Source organism: Mustela erminea, chromosome 2 (assembly GCF_009829155.1).
Source record: "Mustela erminea isolate mMusErm1 chromosome 2, mMusErm1.Pri, whole genome shotgun sequence".
Classification (NCBI taxonomy): domain Eukaryota; kingdom Metazoa; phylum Chordata; class Mammalia; order Carnivora; family Mustelidae; genus Mustela; species Mustela erminea.
This window is the reverse complement of record NC_045615.1, coordinates 103615237-103633011: the sequence shown is the minus strand read 5'-3', so window position 1 is coordinate 103633011 and position 17775 is coordinate 103615237. Positions and strand designations below refer to the sequence as shown.

General features: G+C 49.8%; 1 protein-coding gene across 12 annotated transcripts in view; it reads left to right on the top strand.

Moving 5' to 3' along the window:
* Nucleotides 1-17470, top strand: part of SLC2A9 (solute carrier family 2 member 9) — a 224030-nt gene extending 206560 nt beyond the window's left edge. For 10 of the 12 annotated variants that reach the window (XM_032333832.1, XM_032333833.1, XM_032333838.1 and 7 more), the window contains 2 exons: nucleotides 4114-4241; nucleotides 16513-17470. In XM_032333832.1, the coding sequence (XP_032189723.1) occupies nucleotides 4114-4241; nucleotides 16513-16698 (314 nt within the window). In that variant the 3' untranslated portion in view covers nucleotides 16699-17470. Of the gene's footprint in view, nucleotides 1-4113; nucleotides 4308-16512 lie in introns of those variants that run through there. The other 2 variants (XM_032333830.1, XM_032333839.1) reach the window with 2 other exon arrangements.
* Nucleotides 17471-17775: the final 305 nt, after the last annotated feature.

The window sequence follows — 17775 nt, the reverse complement described above, 5'->3', positions numbered from 1 at the left end:
AGAGACACACTGTGTTCTAAGAAAGACTGTTACAGGAAACCAACACCGGGCACATCATAGTTACTGAATTGTTAAGTTAATAACTTCAAGCATAAGGAAAGATTTCTTTGGGGCTTTAGGTGGAAAAAGCCAATCCTCTAAAGGATAAATATTAGAGTAGCTCCAGGCTTCTTAATAGCACACTCAGTATCAGTGCCAAGCACCAAAATACAAGAGGAGATCATCTCGGGATGGAAGGTTTAGGGACAACTTTTGTTTCTTTTCATGCTTTTCTATGTTGTATGCTTTCTTAGTTGTTAAAAATATTAAAAAATATTACTCATGACCATCAGAAAAATATAGTTAACACTACTTTCACTTTGGAAAACAACACAGAAAGAGCCTACCAGAAACCCATTCTGTTTCCATATCAAACCTCATTCTTTCCCACTTTACCATGGATTAAAGAAACAGTGAGAGGCTCTTTAGGAAACCTGGCTTACCTGAAGACAGAAGAGAAACAAATGAGTTTCAGGATTTGGAGGAGCATTCAGATAAAACCATGAAGACTTCTAAATTTCCTTCCCATATTTTAAAAATTGTAAACATCTTAGTCTTGCTTGCATCACAGTGGAGTCATTAAGACTCATACTGGCATCACCCACCCTTGAGTTTGAGACCCACTGGTGGTATGACTCGAGGAAATTAGTTAACTTCTTAGGCCTCAGTTTTATACATTAAATGGGGAAAATAGTAATCATAACTAGTGCATAGTAGTGGTGATTAAGTGAAATAATGTATGTCAAGTGCCCTTTACAATGTATGCCATGTAGTTACTGTCACCACCATCAGCACCTGCAGTAGCACCATTGTCCTTTCTATAATCATCACCATCTTCATTTCTATCATTATCACTTTCATCATCATCATCACTAACATCATAATCACCGTTATCACCATCACCTTTAACGTCATCATCACTGTCATCATGATCACCATCAACACCATCAGCAGGAGCAGCAGCATCACCACCATCATCATCACCAACACATCACCATCATCATCATTGTCATCATCATCACCATCATCAACTTCATCATGACCACCATAATCATCATTACCACCACCATCATCACTCTTTGCTAAGAGACCTTGGGCATGTCACTCCCATTCTCTGAGCTTCAGCTAACTCATTATAAAATGGAAATAATGCAGCAGGAGAGTTTTAAATTATTGTCATAGAAGCTAAGACTTATTGAGTGTCTCCCTGTGCCAGACTTACACTGAGTGCCTACACACAGAAGTTCACTTAATCCTCACAAACAAATCCTCAAACCCGTGGTAGGTCCCTACTGTCATCACTGCACAGGTGAGAGAGATATGGTAGACCCAGCCCAGCACTTAAACCTGTTCTTACTAAAACCAGAGGCCAAGCCCTAGTCCCCTGTGCTTCGCCACCTCCTTTAGTTGTGAGGTTCAAGGAAGATCACGGAAATGAAACCAATCAAAGAAATAGACTGTGCAGGATTCTTCAGGTTTCTTGTATTTGCCCTCCAGGGTGATCTGAAGGAAGAATAGAGGAGACCTGATGTAGACATCTTGTGAACTCTGTCTTAATCACTCCTCCTGGATCCTTCAGACCTCTACTGAATGCCTCCTATGTGTATTCTAGGTGCTGTGCTAGAGTAAAGGTCATCACCAACGAACAAGTCGTGGCCCAGCCCTGAAGAAACAAAGAGACATGCCAAGAGGCATGTGTGTCAACATTCTCTGCTCCATTGTAAGCTGATGCACCAGCATCAGAAATGTTAGCAGAGTTATCCACAGGTGCTTCCAGAAAACACCTAAGGGAAGTCAGAGAAAGGAAACACCAGCCTTCAAAACTGTTCAGACTTCACATAAGTGTGAACTGACCCCCAAGGATATGCTACAAGGCTTACAGCATTGTTAGCTGTAGGAGCACCTGAGTGTGTGATACACATACTTTCAACAAGGCAAAACTATGCTCTTTACAGACCTAAAGGCTGGTACTTAAGACATTTCAATGTGTAACCATTGTTCTTGCACAGTTTCATAGATACCTTTAAAGTCTATTTTCTTTGTAGTTAACAGTATATCAAATCTTTTCAAAATCAAATTTTGAGTGCCTAATTCAAGTAAGAAAATATCCATCAAGTATCCACTTTCTGCCAAAGATGCCAGGCCAATGGGGAGGCTGCAGGCCCTGGAGGGCTCATGGTCTAGTGGGGGCTTGAGGGGACGGTCCATTCTCAGTCATTTTGATGTGTTGGAGTCCAAGGCTTGCTGGCAGAATAGAGGTGTGACAACAGTGAATGTTCTGGAAAGACAGGCTTGAGCTGTCCTTCCTCTGTGACCTTAGGTTGCATGGTTGAACTTGACGATGAGTGGTATGGTTGTGTGCAGTGCTTACAATGAAAGTTTTGCCTCCATGGGGTGGAGTCTCTGAATTCTGCCCTTTCCTTCCATCCCCACTGCCACCATGCAAGCCCTCTGCATAACCATGGCCTCCCTTGGTCACTACCCAGCAGCCTCCTGCAGCCCCTCCTCTACCAGCCAGTCCCCTCTCCAAATATCTGTAGTGTCTACGAAATGCAAGTGGATTACATCAGTCCCTACTTGAAACCCAACGTTGGTTTTCTTCAGTTGGTTTTCTTCAATAGTAGAGCTCTCCTTGATCTACAAGACGCTGCCTAATTAGCCCTGCTTGTCTTTCCTGCTTCGTACTTTTCCTCCCACCCCTCCCTCAGCTGTGCAGACAGAGTGGCCTCTGTCTGCACAGCTTGACCCAATGCCTTTCATTCTCCAGGGTATCTGCCCTCCCATCCCTTTCCCCACAGTTTCCCCCAAATCTTAGCAAGCTGTATCTCCTCCTTTAGGTCACATCTCAGCCATCCCCTGCACCCCCCAGATAGCCTTCCTTAGCCATTACAAACATAGGCTCCCTCCCATTGCTGACTGCATTCCCTCCATGCTTATCACATGTTGTAATTACTTATTCATTCATTCATTTCTTTTTTGATAAACACATCATCCTTTCTCCTCTACCAGATGAGGGAATTCCATGAGAGCAGGAATTGTCCCTGTTGTCCACCAGTGTGGGACCAGCCCCAACACAGTCAATAATCATGGTCAAAATGTTCAGTGTCTCCCTGGAGTTTGATAAAAGCCCACCACCCTTGCTGTGGAATGCCAGCATATAGATCTGATTGGCAGAGTGGGGATTCCATTGGGAAGTGGGGAGGTGAAAATAGGCTCCCAGTGGTCATGCTGAGACCCAGGTCAAGGGTCTGGGCACAGGGCCCAATCCCAGGTCTCACTGAGTTCCAGAAGAGGAGGTTGCAGACCTTGAAGAGTCTAAGCTAGGTGTGGTACCCTGCGGTTAGAAGTGTGGGCAAACAGTCTGGGCTGCCACAATGACCGTTAGAGCGCTGGCATCCCTGAGGTGAGGGGTGACAGACATCCTGCAATTGCACAGAACGGTCATCAAAATAAAGAATTGTCCTCCCTTAATGCCAATGACATTTCCACTGAATAACACTCCACTGCTGGGGTGACGAGTGGGACCCACCACACATCCAGTCATGGGGAGATAAGGAGGACAAACCAATAGCCAGCTGGGCGGGGGCTCCCATCCTGTCTAGCAAGGATTAGTGGGGAAACAAAGCGGTGATTTGGAGGTTGGAGCCCCAAGCCTGAGTTCCGGCTCTGCTCCTCAGGAGCTGAGTAACACTGGGGAAGTCCAGCAACCTCTCTGGGCTTCAGTTTTCTTACCCAGGTACAGTAACCCATACCTGCCTGACACGCTGTATCCGTAAATGTCAGTTACCTTGTAAATCAGATTTGTATGTGCTGTATTCATTTTGTAATGGGTTACAGCTGGATTCAAAGGGCATTCCAAGAGCCGAGAGGCTGTATCCCCTCTTGTTTGGATGGGCCAGGTCAGGAAAATGGTTTCTATATGTGAGGAGTGATGGGCTGACTCCGGCACCCAGTCCTGAAGCTGTCGGTCACCCAGGTGGGGCCGGCTCACAGAGAGGGTGCGACCTGGACGGGATGCTGGTGTCATGCGTCTTTCCATGTGGTTCATTCTGTGCCCTGGCTCTGCCATTGCAGGGGGCATCCCGTTCATCTTGACTGGCGAGTTCTTCCAGCAATCCCAGCGGCCGGCCGCCTTCATCATTGCAGGCACTGTCAACTGGCTCTCCAACTTCGCTGTTGGCCTCCTCTTCCCCTTCATCCAGGTACGACTGACCAGGGGTCTGCTGCCCGAGGGATGCTGTCTGATTCGGCAGCCCTCTGCCTGAGGGGTGAGTCACAGAGCAGAGGCTGAGTCCCTCAACTGGAAACTCATACTGTTGTCCTAAGGAAGGCAGAGATATGCCTCGGCTCCAACCCTGTACCCTCTTTCTCCCTCCCGCACCTTCCAGGTGCTGTCCCAGACACTAAGGGCTGCCTCAGAGGGAGTGGGCTTCCTATCACCAAGGGTCTGCGAGGAAACCTAGGTTAGAATCTCAAACCCTCACCTTTGCAATGTGCTTGTCATGGTGTTAGACAAAATCCATGTGATAGTTACAGTGCACCCTGTTGTGCATTTAAAGTCCTCACTGTCATCGTAACCAAGCTGATGGGGTCACTGTTCCAAGGGTGACCACAGTGGACAGGAAAATGTGTACTCAGGAAATGGGTACAAGTTCTCTGTGTGTAGGTCAAGAGTCTATTCATTCACTCATTCATTTATTCAGCACATACTTACCGAGTTCCTACTCTGTGCTGGGCACTGTTTCAGGCAGTGGGGATAGCGTGGGAATGAGAATTGTGCTCTATGGTCCTGGAGCTGAAAAGGGAAGCAGCCCAGGAATAGAGCAGTCCCCTTCTCGGGGCCTATTTCAGCCCTCTCCCCCTCAATTAATAGTCTGCCTATTAATTGACTAGCTTCAATCCCAGCATGCCCCAGAGATTCTGCTGCCAGCTTATCTGAGTCCAAGGTCAGTAGCCCCACCCACAGGCCCACGTGGCTACTCCTGCATCATAGAGCAGCTACTCTGTGCCAGGTCTTCAGCACATAGCTTTTCATGTGCTCATGGCATCCATGCCTAAGCCTGGGGCTCCTGCCCGTTCCACTTTACTGCAGGGAGGCTGAGGCTCAGGGAGCAGATGCCATCAGCCCAAGGTCCTGCGGTAACCTAGTCTTTCTGCCCCATGACCTCTTACTGTTAGACATTCTCTGCCTGCCTTTCATTACTCTCAGACTCATCACATGACTTTTACAGCATCTTTGACCACATCTTAGCTACAAGCATCCTGCTTCTGAATGTACATGCCACAGGGGACTCCTTGGGCCCCACGTCCATTTCCTCCCAACCTTGGGCATCTTCAGCCAGCAAGGCCAGAACATAACAAGTAACCTTTTCAGTGGACTCCTAACCCCAAATGGCTTCTTCCTAATTCATTCAAAGCCAGCAGAGTCGTCAGGGGTCAATAACATATCCATTGTTATGGGGGAAATTAACTTCAAACCACTTCTCTGTCAACACAGATCTGCCTACCACTCTTACCATTTAAGTGGAGAAATTCTAGACCCCTCCACCTGGCTCACCACTAAGCTGTTTCTATGTCTGGGAAATAGGCCACAGTCTCCTGAGAAATTTGGGGCAGGGGTCGGGCGGTACATAAAAGACCTCGCTGTTCCCCCACACAAAACACTCCGCCTGACTCTCCTGCCACAGTTTGGGAGCAGACAGCTCTGACGTGCCACCTTAACACTGACATTTGCTGAGTGCTTGCTGTACGCCGGGCTCACTGAACCCCAGTCCGCACTGGGAGGTCAGGCCTTCATGTCTACCTGGTTCAAACCAGCAGCCTGGAGCTCAGACAGCAGCAGCCAGTCCCCAATGTCACCCCCATGAAGAGTGACAGAGAGGGCAATTGTCTCATCCTTGCCTGTAAGACAAGGGGAGGAAGGAGCCCTTGGTTATACAGCAGGTGATTCTGTCCAACACGTCCATTGGAACTGGGTTTGAGGAGTTAATTTATGTTTAGGCATACACATGAACAAGGCACTCGCGTGTGTTCACACATAGGCACACGTGTGCTCACACACACACCAACACAGGCCTGCATCTCAAGGAAGTCTCCAACGGACTGGACCCGTCTGACCTTTCTTTCACATTGTTCACTTGGGAAATCACAGCCCATCCGCGGCTTCTCCCCAACAGAAACGTCGTGCTGCCTCTCCCTTGACATGCTCCCCCGGACTCTGTTGGGGGCTGAGCTGGGCTTATTCCAAGTTCTGGGGAGCTGTGCCAGCCCCACCTGCTCAGCCGGATTACTTGGCAGGGAAATGGCATGGGAGAGGACGGCGACCATGACAGGCCGTTCAGCATGCAGTCATGCCATCACATGAAAGGTCTTATTATGCCCAGTTGCCAGTCAAGACAGGTTGGATTTGCTGCAGAAAGAAATAGCCCCAGGTCTCAGTGGCTTTAACTCACCCAGGACGATGTCTTACTCATGCTCGGTGTTCATTGTGGGAGGACTAGAGATTCTAGAAGGCCCCAGAGCTTCCCGACTCAGTCTCGGCAGGTAGAAGGAGTGTGGCAAGTCTCACACTGTCCATTAAGGCCGTCACCTGGCACCAACATAGACTACCACCATGAGAGTCCCCTGAGTGACACCACCACTCCCTACCACAGGGAAAATTCAGGTAGCTTTCTGTCCAGAGGGGAAGAGCCAGAAATCTTAAGCCCTTCCATAATAATGGCCATCACCCAGGACTCTTTGAGGAGGAAAGCCAGGCTCAGCAGGACACTTGCCCAAGGTCTCAGACAGTGAAAGGAAGAACATGGTCACACCCATGGATGTCACCCCCTGTGCCCTTCCTTGACCCCAAGGGCTTTTGTGTGTATCAAACTCCTTTCCATGATAACCCAGTTTCTCACAGCCTTGACTACAATTTCAGGGAATCATGTTCATTTCAACTGGCTCACTTCCAGCGGAATGTCCAGGAACCCGAGAGGCTTCCAGGGCCACAGCTCCTCCCAGGACACCCTGTTGTGATGTGCTGGAGTGTCTGGGGGCAAAGCAAGACCAGAACTCTCGGTGGTTTAGCAGGTCCCTCCTGCAGGAGCCCTGAAGGAGCCCCTGAGAATGCCAACACTGTCATTGTGAATAAAAATGCATCTGTTCACGCCATGGGGATGATCTCATGCCAGATTGCACAAAGAAAGTCAGCCCGAGGGCTGCTCGGAGCCTGGCCTGGAGCAGGGGAATAAGGCCAGGACCCAGGTGAAGGGCTCAGGGCTGAGAGGGACGCCACCTGCTCACAAAGCCGAGGGCCCCCATGCACACAGGACACAAATCTGCACGCCTGTCCTAGGACATCCAGACCAGCTGTCTCCTCCCAGACACAATAAGGGCACAGGAGTCACAGGAGAGCTGTGGCTTCCCTCCTTACAGGCTTAGGTCTGGGGACTTGGGGCAAGGCTGGGCGAAGTGCAGGGTTGCTGCAAGGAAAGACAAGTGGTTGGGGAAGATCTGGAAGGCAGGTCTCCGATCCATTCCCTGAGAGGTATTGGGCTCAGATGTGGTCACTGACTGCCTTTGGCATTTTGGGGCTAGAGCTGGAGAGGTGTGTGACTTCCACATCAGAAGAGACTGCCTGACCTTGGCCTTGACCTTGCCTGGTAATGCCTGCAGCCACACAAGGCACATGGACAAGTGGTAAGGGGAGCCAAGGGTGGATGGATGGGTAGATTGGTGGATAGACAGATAGACAAACAGATTGATGGATAGCTAGAGGTTGAAGGGAGGAGATAGGACAGATTGATTTGAAGACATTCATCAGACACTTACACAGGAGTTTGCCAGAGGTGGAAGGGGGGCATTGCAGGGCAGAAGGACTGAGAGCAGCACTGAAGATAAGAAGGGGCAAAACGGAGAAACACAGACAAGAGAGAAGCTTTGCTCCATCCAGCAGTGACAGGAGATCAGGAGGTACGGAGCCTGTGAACTCAGCCCTTGCCCCTGGTGGCTGCGGGGAGAGTGCAAAGGGATGGGTGGTGGGGGGAGAGGGAAGGAGAGCGTGAGGTAAGTAAGCTGACCCACGGCACACTAGAATTCAGGGCTGGCCTTGGAGCTGCTCCCACCTGCCCCAGGCAGGAGAGGGCTGGGGGGAGGCTGAGGACCCACTGCCCCCCTTGGACCACTACCATAAGGCGTCAAATTAATGACATTATCCTGATGGTATCAGTTCATGGGGCATCTTTCTGATTTTTGTGCCAAGCCCCAGACCTGATGTTTTTCATCCATTTTCTCAGGAGTCCTGACAGCTGCTGTCGGGTTCATTCACTCAGCTGGTGTTTGAGGATGGCCTAGTGGGTCCCTCTAAGGGGGCAGAACACAAGGGCCAGCTCTCTGTAGGGCACCGTCACTGACAATCCTCCTCATCTTCTCCTTCCTCTCCTTCTCCTTTTCCTTCTGTTTATTCCTTCTCCTCTCCCTCGCCCTCTTCTCTCCCTCCTCCTCCTCCTTCCTTTTTCCCTAGCAAGTCATGAGGGCATGCTCATTATAAATGATCAGCCTCACCGTAGAGGCTCTAAAGGGGTGAAGCCAAGCGCGTTAGTGGCTTAATGACACTGTCCTTCTTTTCTTCTAAATACATGTACTGTTTCGTATTTATAAAAATCGGAACCAGGTTTTTTGTTTTGTTTTGTTTTGTGCTTTTGCTTTCCTCACCCGGCACGAAATCATGAGCATTCCTGGACACCTGTGGGTGTTCTCAAGGCACTTTCCCTCTGGAACCAGAGCTCCTGCCAGCTGGGGCGTCTCCAGCATCTCCGGGTTGGGGATCATTCAGGAAGCATGGAAGTTTTGAGCACTGACTCAAGCCGAAGAGCCTTGCTGGTCACACCGAGGCCGACACTGGCCAGAGGGCCACAGTGAGATTTGGTGAAATGTCGGTCTCCTGGCCCAGGACAGGGAAGGCAGCAAGGGTTCGTTTCCTTTCTGGCTGTGGGCTGGCCAGGGCAGAGGCCCGGCTCTAGGAGCTGCTGTTGGCTGTGACAACTGCACTTAGAGAAAGGCAGGGTGTGCACCTTCTTGTTCCCACACCCCCCGCTTCCAACCCGGCCTGTCCCATAGGAGCAGCTCCTGCCGCTGCGGCCTCCACAGCTGACCTGCTCCATTCACATCCACATCTGACCTGCTCCATTCACAGCCCTTCCAGTAGTTTTCTCAGCCATGGTCAAGAGCCTGCCTTAGTCTGCTCACGCCGTCACAACCACATACACCAGACTGGGGCTTAACCAACAGAAATGTGTTTTCCCACAGTTCTAGAAGCCAGAAGTTGGAGATAAAGGTCTTGGCAAAGTTGATTTCTTCCAGGACCTCTCTTCTATGTGTCGTAAAGACCACCATCCTTCCCCCTGTCTTCACACAGTTGTCCCTTGTGTGTCTGTGTCCCAATCTCCCCTTCTTTTAAGGACACATGTCAGATTGGGTCAGAGCCCATCACAGGACTTCAGTTTACTTTAATCCCCTCTTTAAAGACCCTCCTTCCACATAAGCCACATTCAGAGGTGCTGGGGTTTAGGACTCCAACATGTGAATCCTCGTGGTGGATACAATTTGGCTCACAACAGCCACCAAGTGCAGTTTTTCAAGCATCTTGATCTTTTCGTTTGTTTCCGAAATGTGTCAGTGGCAAGTGTCCCCAAGCAAGGACCTGTAAGGGGCCCAGTCTATTCCCACAGAAAACAAATATCAGAGCCAGCATGGCTGCAGACAGGTGACATGGCCCAGAACTTGACTGTGTCATACGCATCAGCAGGGGGCCCTGGGCTAGGTCCTTGCCCACTCTGAGCCTCAGTTTCCCCATCTAGAAAATGGAAAATCCTTCACTCTTCTCTCAGCCATGGAGAACAGAGCCTGCTGAGGACACGAGCAACCCATAAGCCTGCTTGCCCGGGCAGGGCTCACCGGCTGTCCAGACCACCCCCTACACAAGGAGAACTCGAGAGTCGCAGGAGGGTTCTGCTGTCTGGGGACTCCCCACCTGGGGCAGTACCAGTAACCCAGAAACCATTTCCTGTACAGAATAGCTTGGTGTCTGGTGGCTGCTGCTGTGGCTGTTTGTTGTCCTTAGTCCCCATATGTGCCAGGCACTACCTTAGACATAAATGAGACACAGGCGAAAATGCACAGACTTTGAGGTCACACAGTCTGACCTTGAATCCTGATCATGCCTCTCGGCAGGGAGGTGAAGTGCATGCTGGTCAAATTTATCCAACTGCGATTGCTCTCTGAGCTGTAATTTTCATGTCTATGTAACAAGAGAATGGCCCCAATTTTGCAGTGGTGCTCCTGAAAAAATTAGAGGTGGAAGTCAAGTCTTGAGCAGTGTCTGCCCATGGACACTCAGGATCAACTACTCTCATGGTCATTACTAGTACTGTAAAGGCTGCTTCCTGCTGTGTGGTCTAGGGACACTTGGGAAGAGGAGACAGGACAGGAAGATCAATTCATGGTGAGTCCTGGAAGCTTTCACCACCCCTAACTCACTGAGCCATCCAGGACAAGTTGCCTCTCAAAGCTTGCCTTCTCCTTCCTCCTTACCCTTCTCTCCCACACCCTGCCCCTTCCTACAGAAGGTTCTAGATATGCATGGATGGGGCAGGTCACCTTGACCCCTGGGGGGAATCAATATCACTGTTTCTCTGTCCTTAGCCTCAGGCTGCCTCTTCCTTGGGCCTTTGCTCTGGTGGCAGCAATGGTTGTACCAGCCTGCAGACAACTCGGCCTCTGCCATGAGCACCAGTATTTTCTGGTTCAGACAAAATGGCAAACATATGCCTGCTTGATTATACTGGAGTTATAACATTGCGTTTGAGTTCAGTAAAATCCAAAAGTGAGAAAATGATTCTTTTCAACTCGGAATTTATTGGGTCCTATCCCACATGCCTGTGCAACGTGAGGAGGAAGCCAGTGCAGACCCAGGATCACAGGACCTGAAACCACACAAAAATGCCCCTCCCTTCTCCAGAGGATCTAGCTGCCATCCTGGGTCTAGAGGGAGGAAGGGAGCATCTTTCATTAGCTCCGTCTCCACCAGCACCAGCACCAGCACCGAGGCACAATCTTGCCCTAAGATTTCAGAGAGAACAGACATGCCCCTCAGAGGAACTGGTTTGTTTTGTGTTTCTTGGAAGGAGGCAGGCAAAGTGGGGCATCACTGGGCTGACCAGTACAGGGACCTTTCAGGTTGAGGTTGAGGGAGTCAGTGGCAGTGGGGGCAGCAGGGAACAGGAAGATGCTGGCAGAGGCCCTGAGCCAGCCCCGAGCAGGCAGCTGAGGGGCGTAGGGGATTGCAGTGAGTGTAAGGGAGGCCCACCCCAGCACTGAGGGCATGAGAGGGATTTGGGGTTTTGCCAAAGGACTCTGGGAATCCACTGCATGGTTTTAAGACATCCATTTTGTGACTTTAAAAGAACTCTCAGGATGCCTGGTGGCCACTAGATTCGAGACAGGAGACAGGAAGAAAGGAGGAGAAGGTGACAGACAGCAGAACGATGGTTGACAGTGTGTGTGTTGGGGGTGGCAGGGTGGCAGATGGGAGAAAGGAGGCACTGACTAGAAATGGCACAGGAAACTTTCTAGAGTGGTGGCAATGTTTTAAGTCTTGACAGAGGACTTAGTTACACAGGGGACTCGTTGAATGCTACACTTAAGATCTGTGCAAGTTACTGTATATAAATCCAATCTGGATAAAAATGTGTATATTTTTTAAAAAAGGAGAAGAAGAAGAAAGGTAAAAGCCATTTCAGGATAAAGGCATCAGGATGCAGAAGCAAAGACAGGCAGAGAGGGAGGAAGCAGCCAGAGGTGATTCAGGGAAGACAGCAGTGCTTGTCTGAGAACCGGTAGAAAAGAACAGGCCTGCCGGGGAGGAGGGCAGCCCACTGGAGGCTTCTGCAGGGCATGCAGGGCTGAAATCCCATCATGCAGCCACGGGGCTGTGTCTACCTCACAGGTACCCAGGCAACTCCAACAAGATCCTACGTGTACACACGGCAGAGACAGAAGACATCCCCAAGACCCCTGTTTCCCCCGGCTTCCCGCAGAGACATCCTAGCATTTCAGGTCGACTCTGCTCCCACAGTGGAACAGCCTTGCCTTTGTAAGGTCTCTGCAGAGCTGGAGGGACAAGTGTGAGACACTCGAATTCCCATCAGTTCTTGAGTGGCAGCCCTTGCACTGACACAGCCCAGAGCTTGGGGACAATCCCCAGTGAGCCAGCGTTCTGTGGGTCGGGGGGAAAAACCAAGCAGAAGGATTCTATTTTTGGCAAGTCGTGAACTTCTAACTGGAACCACCTCTTGTGCCCTCGATCTTCTCCATGGCAGGGCTCTCATTTCATTCATTTACCCCCTCATTCAACGTATTCTTATTAAGACCGAGCTTTCAGTGATGCGGGCACTGTCTTGAGCTGGGGGTAAAATGGAGAACAGGTGGCATGGACCCCGCCATCATGGAACTCACGGCCCAGGTCCTATGGATGCCAGATGGTCCATGGATGAGTTTCAATAAGACCATGACATGACCCCACTCCAGAAATGGCATTGAAAATGTCAAGTGGATGAGGGTTTTTTTTCCCCCTTTTGATAGAGAAGGGGTTGCGTAGCTTTTTATCAGGGTCTCAGAGAAGCAAGTGGAATGTCACCTGCCCTCACCTGTATGCCCTTCCTCCCATCTACTCAAGTCCCAAAACAGCTGCAACCTCTACACCTCTCATCCTTCAAGTCTCAGCTCACAGGTGACTATTGAAATGTGGCTGAACACACCAGGTGCCTGACCCACCCACCGAGAATCCTAGATAATACTCTAAAAGGTGTAACCTGCTATAAAACAAGACAGGGTCCCAAGGTTATAGTTGTAAGAGGACATCTCTTAGCATATGGGACAAACAGCAGAAGACAGGCTGGCCCAGAGTGCATCCAGGATGGGGCTGCTGAGACAGTGGAATGGGTCCTCGGACACAGTGGACAGGGAGCTGGCTAGGGGTCCTCACCAGGGTATGGCCAGAGAAATGACAGAAGGAAAATTCCCAGACCTGTTGAAACACCAGTCCTCAGCATGAACAGTCCACCTCATGCTAAGCAGATTTGGTATAAAGGATCCCTTTCTAAACACAGGGATGTGCAATTGAAGAACACTGAGTTAAAAAAGAATATCCTAAAACTTCCGCTGGGAAAACTCAGATAACCTGAAAAGAAGTGATCATCAGATGACACCCCTCTGCTCCTGAGGGAGACTCTACCTGTAGGGTAAGAGATCCTGTCTTCAAAGTCTGGAGAGGAAACTATTTTGAAATTAGAAAAGTCCGTACCTTCACATGCGAGAGAGGGGAAGGGCATTTTCAGACATGAGAGGCCCAGAAAGCTTACCACGTGCCTTGGCCACCTATGGCCTAGAAAACTGGAGATACTTGGTGTCCCGCAGCTCCAAAACCTGTTCGCAAAATTGGTAAGAACAGAGTTTGAACATGCTGGCTAAGGGCTGCAATGCTAACCAATGGGAGGCCTCAGGCAAGCTGCTTAATCCCCTGAGAGCACGGGACTTAGTTCAATGTCTGGCCCAGAAGCCTCAGCAGACAAGGCTTGGTACTGATACCATTATTCACATCAGTAGTGTTCCAGCTGCGGGCAGAGGCTGACTCACATCCATAGCAGGAACGAAGGGTCCTGTTTATATATCTGTTGCAAAGTCTAACCATTTAAAATATCCTTTCTTCTTGACCTAGCCACTCCCAGTAGCAAGTAAAGTATTTGAATTTGCACAAGTTTCAATTCAATGTAAGATTTTTTTTTTAATTTATTTGACAGAGACACAGTGAGAGAGGGAGCACAAGCCAGGGGGAGTGGGAGAGGGAGGAGCAGGCCCCTGCCGAGCAGGGATCCTGATGCAGGGCTCCATCCCAAGACCCTGGGATCATGACCTGAGCCAAAGGCAGACACTTAATGACTGAGCCACCCAGGTGCCCCTTCAATGTCCTTTATTTCAAAGCGGAGACATAAATGTTGTAATTATTCATAGTCATAAATGATAGGAAGTCGGGGCTAGGGGTAGTCTATCTAGTCTGCCAGGCTGCCGTCCCAAAGTACCACAGACAGGGGACTTAGATAACAGAAATCAATTTCTCACAGTCTTGGAGCCCAGAAGTGCAAGGTCAAGATGCCAGCAGATTTGGTTTTGTTACAGAACTTGGGGTTTTTTAACTCTTGTGTGTAGAAGTAGACATGAGGCCAAGGGTGGTACAGGAAGTGTTTATTGCTAGCTCACTCCCAGGCCTGAGGAAGACAGCCTTAGGAAAAGGCATACGGGGCTGCTCCCTGAACAATGGTCAGGGGAAGAATTTGAGGGGCTGAGGTGGAGAAGGGAGTACCGTCCTAGCACTTAGGAGTTAGGAAACAGGACGCTGGATGTGGGGATGCGGTTGCCTGAACCCGTATGCCTTATTTGCATGTTAAATTTCCTCCCCGGGCATGATTTTTAGCATTATAATGAGGGGAAAGTCTGTGGGAGGCAGGAGGTCCGCTGCAGCTCAGACTGGTCTGGTCTGGTCCTTGCAGGAGCAAGTCAGGGGTAAGTGAGCCCTGGAGCTTATTTCAGGCTTCCGGCTTCAGGCTTCCTGATGACCTGCAGCACCTGCCAGGCGGGCTAGAGAAATGGGTTATCTGAGGGGACCGAGGTGTCCTGCAAGTTCTGTTCTGCAGAGGAACTGCCGCAGAAAAGAGAACTGCAAAGAGCAGACAGATATTTAAAGAGCTTTCTTTTTGCAACAGACTGAACCTGTAAGGAGATTAGGGCCCAAGGGCAATTTCAGCCCAAGATCTGCTTTTCTAGGAAGATGCCTAGGAACCTCTCTCTCTGGCTCAGTTTCTGATGAGGGCTCTCTTCCTGGCCGGCAGGCGGCCACCTTCTCACCATGGCTTCCTGCGGCTTCTCCTTGGTGTGCACAGGGAAGGAAAGAGCAATCTTTCTCTCCCTTTTCTTAAAAGGCCACCCATCCTATGGGATTTGGACCCCACCCTTATCACCTCATTTTCCCTTAATTATCCCCCAAAAGCCTTATCTCCAAATACAGTCGCACTGGGGGTTAGGGGTTCAACATGTGAATTTGGGAGGCTCATAAGTCAGTCCATAGCAACAGGGAAACTTTTAAGACAGATTGACTCGTCAGATTCAAAATCTGATTGACAGAGGGATTAATTTGTTCACTCCATCAATATGCACTGAGCACCTGCTGTTGTCCACACGCTGACATGGGCCCTGGGCCATAGGGATGAGCAAAACCAGATATCATCCTGCTGCCTCATGGGGCAGCCAGTCTTTCATCAAGCAGCCACACACATAACTCTGCCGTTATCATTGACATGAAGGGAAGGAGGGTGGAACCAGGAGAGATGATGATTCAGGCACCTGACCTGGGGCAGGGCCAGCTCCTGGAGGAGAGAGACAGGAGCTTAGCAGGTGGAAAATCACAGGAAAAGGGACCAGCAAGTCAGCAGAAACATGGTGGGAGGTGGGAGTGATGAGGCCCAAGTGGAGGAAGCACAGAGGAGAGGAGTCCTCACCCAACTCCCCAGGACGAGCTGAGGAAGTAAGCTTTCATCCCAAGAGCCATGGGAAGGGAGTGAGAAGTTCTAAGCTGGGGGCTGGCATGATCTAGATATGTTTTTGCAAGACTCCTCGGGCTGCCTCACAGAGAGCAGACGGGGAAGAGGTCACGTGGATGGGGGACACGGGTGAAGAAGGTGAGAGGCAATGATTGCTTCGTGAGGCAGGGTTCGACAAACACCTACCCACCGCCTGATCTATCTTTCTGTAAATAAAATTCTACTGGTATGTAGCCATGCACATCCATTTATAGATCATCGTCTGTGGTTGCCTTCCCACAAGGTCAGAGCCTGGTGGGCCCGTATGGCCCTAGCCGACCGCTGGGCTGGACTTCCAGAGTGGGCGCGCGAGGGGAGGCAATACTGGGGAGCTGTCTGAGGAAGGAAGCCTGCTGGGACTTAGTGCGTGGGTCCCACATGAGAGCTGAGGGGACAGGAGGTGTCACAGATGACTTTCAGGCTTCAGCCGGCAGGGTCCAGCCCCAGACACCCCCATTTAACATATGTAAATATGATCTTAAAATAACATTGAGCAAGTATGACATTTTGCTTGATGACAATTTTTTTTTAATAGGCCTAGTTTTCAAAAAAGAAAACAAAAGACTGCCATCTCCTTGTGGGTGTCAGGGTTGGAAGCTGACGTAGTCATGGCTCACGGGAGAACATCTCCTACAGATGCTAAGCCCAGCACCACTGGCCGTTAGAGCCCACAATACATGCACAGTGTGTCATCCAGGAATACTGATAGAAGAAAGGGGAGCTATGAAAACCAGTGCAGAGATGGTTTCACAGCCAGTTTGGGGGTTGTCTACTTGATGTTCTTTGTCTCTCCTTTCCACAGAAAAGTCTAGACACCTACTGTTTCCTGGTCTTCGCCGCAATCTGCCTCGCAGGAGCTGTCTATTTCTATTTTGTCCTGCCTGAGACAAAAAACAGAACCCATGCGGAAATCAGCCAGGCATTTGCCAAAAGGAACAAGACACACCCACCGGACAACACTGACCCGGGTACACCTGAACCAAGGTGACCAGAAGGCCTGAGCCAGACCCCACCTCCACTCGGGAAAATTATGCCAAAAACGGGGTTGTCTAAATGGATGATCTTGCCATTCCAGGAGATCAAAGATTTCCCTACATGGTTACTAGTATTAAGTATTTAAGAATAAACCTTTGCTAATCTAACGTCACAACCATTTGGGTTTTATTCATAGCTGAATCTCCAAACTCTTTGGAAGGTGGAAGGACTGTCAGCTTATGTTTCAGTAGATCCACCCTTCTGTTTGGCTCGATGGCCTGTCTCCTTCATGACTTAGCCCATGGTTTCAAAATGAAATTAGGGAAATAGCACTTGACAACTTTCTCACAGGAAAACAATCTAGTCTGACAAGGAGACACGAGAACAGGAAACCACAGACTGAGGTGCTGGTTCCAGCTCTGCTGTAAGAAGACTCAAGCTGCCCTCAGCCTGGGTCCTGAGACCTCAAGGGACCCTGGGCTTTGGTCCTAGATGAACATTTTTGGAATTCAGTGGAAAGACTCTTTGTACCTTCTAATAAATACCCATTACCAACCTGTGGCTCAGCCTTGTGGACCTCAGGCTCAAGAAGCTAATACCAACCCACCATCCTCCAGGTTCTGCCCCTCGCAGGCTGTGTTTTACAGGGCTAAAGACTTCCATGCCTGAAACTGTCTTCACCTCAGAGCATTAGATGTGTCTCAGAAGGCATAAAGAGGATCAGGATGTGGAAGAAGTAACTTTCCAGTGGCTGGGGCAGGGACTGCAAAGGGAGTTCTGTTTAACTGAAAAATAAACAATATTAAGAACGACTCAGAAGCTGAGTCTAGTCTTGGTGGAAAGACAGGGCAGAAGACCCATGTCATAGCTCAACCAGTAAAGCTGAGGGCAGATTCTCCCTTCCTCGGCCTCTTTGTTTTCTATTCTAGCCCTTGACAGATTGGCGGAGGTCCACCCATATCAGGGAGAGCGATCTGCTTTCCTCAGTCCACCAACTCAAACGCTGATCTTGTCTGGAAGTACCCTCACAGACATGCCCAAAATAATGCTTAACCAAGTATCTGAGCACCCTGTGACCCAGTCAAGCTGA